The sequence below is a fragment of the Nestor notabilis genome, unplaced genomic scaffold (genome assembly GCF_000696875.1).
Source record: "Nestor notabilis isolate BGI_N333 unplaced genomic scaffold, ASM69687v1 scaffold5161, whole genome shotgun sequence".
NCBI classification, from domain to species: domain Eukaryota; kingdom Metazoa; phylum Chordata; class Aves; order Psittaciformes; family Psittacidae; genus Nestor; species Nestor notabilis.
The window spans coordinates 19899-22707 of NW_009913220.1; the positions used below are offsets into that span (position 1 = coordinate 19899).

Here is a 2809-nt window from a genome sequence, read left to right on the forward strand (position 1 = left end):
CAAAATACTGACTTGTCTTCATCATGAAGGGGATTGCATGTCTTGATAAGAGGCCCAGGATATTTGGTCACCTTATTTATAAGACTAATGATTGCTCTGTTGTTCTCTGTAAATATTCTGTCAGTATTGTGCAGTGAATTATATTTCCAAATCATCACAGTGCGAAATATCACCCAATGTTCTATGTAAGCCCTGTGTCAATTGCATTTTGTGGAGTGTGTAATTTTACACGAAGACGCTAATTGTAACAACTTCTTTCTTTCTACGGGTTTCAATGATGTATTGAATGAAACATATTGCACAGCATACCGATGCCTGATAAAATGCAAGCGATGGAAGCAAACTGCATGTCCATTCAAATTCAGTTTAATTTCAGGTATTGTTTTTGTTTATCTGGTTAGTCTCCATATTTCCATGGCAACTGACTGATATTCAGAGACTCTTCTGTAAATACATTAGTAATGAATCAAAAAAGAAAACGTTTGGTAGCTTATTTGCAGGGATGGCTGCTTCATGATGACCATATTTTACTATTTTTAACTCCTTCCTCCTCCCAACCCTCATCCTTCAAATAAAAACATCACCTCTAATCTTCAATAATCTAGTTATTGTGTATTTCAGAAACTTCAAAAGGTACTGATCCAGTAATTTAATCAATGTTGTGGAACTGCTTTTTGTATGAAAGTATAATTTGGCCTGCATAATTTTCATGTGTGTATCTGGTTATATACAATTTTCCTGATTTGAAAAAAAAAATAATCAAATTTGTTGTAGCTTTGAATGATGGTGGTGGTTTAAAAAATGAAAACTGGCCTGAAAGCATTACCTACCACCTTTCTGGGATGTCTGCTATAGGACTTACATGAAATGGAACACAAAACTTGTCAAAATTGGTGTTAATAGAATGAAAATAAATCAATTGCTACAAGATTTTAAAATAAAGATGACAACTCTCCTTACAGTATTGTTTTCTTCTAGTAACAGGAGAACTTGCTGAAACACCTTAACTAAACCTCTCTGTGTGGAGAGAAGTCTTCTACTAGATGCAGCTCATTATGAATGTGATACAGCATCAGTCAGATGGTGAAGCTGCCACTTCATGAAGTTCTGCAACCAGCAAGCACAGAGATTGTAAATAATTTTCCATCCCCTTCTTGTTTTGTCCCCACATACTTCAAAGCAGTGAGCAGAATTCTTTTAAGCTGAAAAGTATGTATAAACCCACTAAATTGACTTGCAGTTACAGAAAGCTCTTTTCACATTCCTGTGCAGCCTTCAGGAGTTCCTGCCAGGGTAGAGTAATTCTGGAAGCAACTTTTAAACTCTTACACCTGTGGCATTTGACATCTTTTTTGGAAGGCTGAAGATCCTGACTCTGCTTTACCTTTGCAGATCTTTACATGGGACACTTGTGTATGTATAATCTGGTAAGGCTACCTCACCCCCAGAATTGTTGGGTTAACTTTAGGCACAAGGGAAATTGATAGTCTCAAAGTAAACCACATTCCATGAAGCGACACTCGGTTCCAACGTGGTAAGCCACTTTTTACAAGTGTATTTTTGATAACCTATGATGTATTTACTGAAAATACATTTCTCTAACTATACCAATTCACTCTTGCTTGAAAGCTCCAGTCTAAGGAAGTGAGAAGCTGTAGAGTTGAACTGTGTGGCTTGTCTCAGTGCTGGAGAATCTCTATGCAGAAGGAGAAAATAACTTCAACTTCATCAGACAACAGAGGAAACTAGGTGATGGGAGAGTGGTGACATGCCTGTGATGCCTGGCATAGAGTGATTTGGTGCCCATATAGATACATACACATACAGGCCATGTATTTTCTCAAGTTGATACCAAGGAGACCCAAATTCAGCTTGATGGAGTGTTAGCCCAGTGTTTTGCACTATTCACAACAGATCTGGGATAAACCACCATTGCTCTGCTTTAATACAGCTTGTTCTATCTGATTAGTTAGAAGAGCACTGATTGACAGTGGGAAGCAACTATTTTTTCTTTGTAAGTTAACTTTCTCTTCAGAGTGATTTTCTTTTTCCTGTCACTGTTTCCATGTTTTCTGCCTTTTTTTTCAACTTGCTTACAGTGAGCCAAAGCTCCACAGCCATTTGAGAGCCCTTACCCCTGCCTTAAGTTGTGTGCACTTTAAAAAGGTCAGCTGTACAAAGTGAAGTCTTTATTTGAGAATTCTTACAGCAAAGTGATCCAGTGGAGTATTCAAAAATACAGTCCAAGGCAAGGAGCCAAGTACATAATGCAATCATAAAACTAATCCTAAGAAACTGGTGGGTCCTCTTCAGTCCTCCTTTACTTTTAAAGGCTCAAGGGGAAGCTAGGAAGAGTTACTTGCCAATAAACCGAGGTGGTCGTTTCTCCCTGAAGGCAGCCATCCCCTCCTGCCGGTCTCTTGTGGGAATGTTCTACATTTAAGGAGGAAAAAAAAAAAGGTATGTTTTTAATTCACAAGTCTGATGTGTTTTTAAGTACTGACTCGTATGGCAGTAGTGGTCTAAGATTGCCTTTTTCTTTTTTTTTTCAATGATACATTAACTCCTACCTTCCACATTTTGCACTTAGGAAAGTAAGAGACTGGGTTGTAGTGTAAATCACAAGCAAAGCACCTAAGACAAAGGCCATAGACCAGAGAACTATAGAGGAAAACAAGTTTTTCATAAGTTTAATACTTTACCATCTTAATATACACTGAAAGGCACAACAGTTATGTTGTTCTGTTAGCTGAGAAAGGGGCATGCTGCTCTCAGAACTTGTTGGAGTGACTACAGCAGGACAATGGGA

At 38.0% G+C, this 2809-nt stretch overlaps 1 protein-coding gene across 1 annotated transcript in view; it reads right to left on the bottom strand.

Annotated features, from left to right (window-relative positions):
- Positions 1-2355: 2355 nt before the first annotated feature.
- Positions 2356-2809, bottom strand: part of ECHDC2 (enoyl CoA hydratase domain containing 2) — a 5487-nt gene continuing 5033 nt past the window's right edge. Inside the window, exon 9 of the mRNA XM_010023089.1 lies at positions 2356-2433. Within this exon, the coding sequence (XP_010021391.1) occupies positions 2356-2433 (78 nt within the window). The remainder of the gene's footprint in view (positions 2434-2809) is intronic.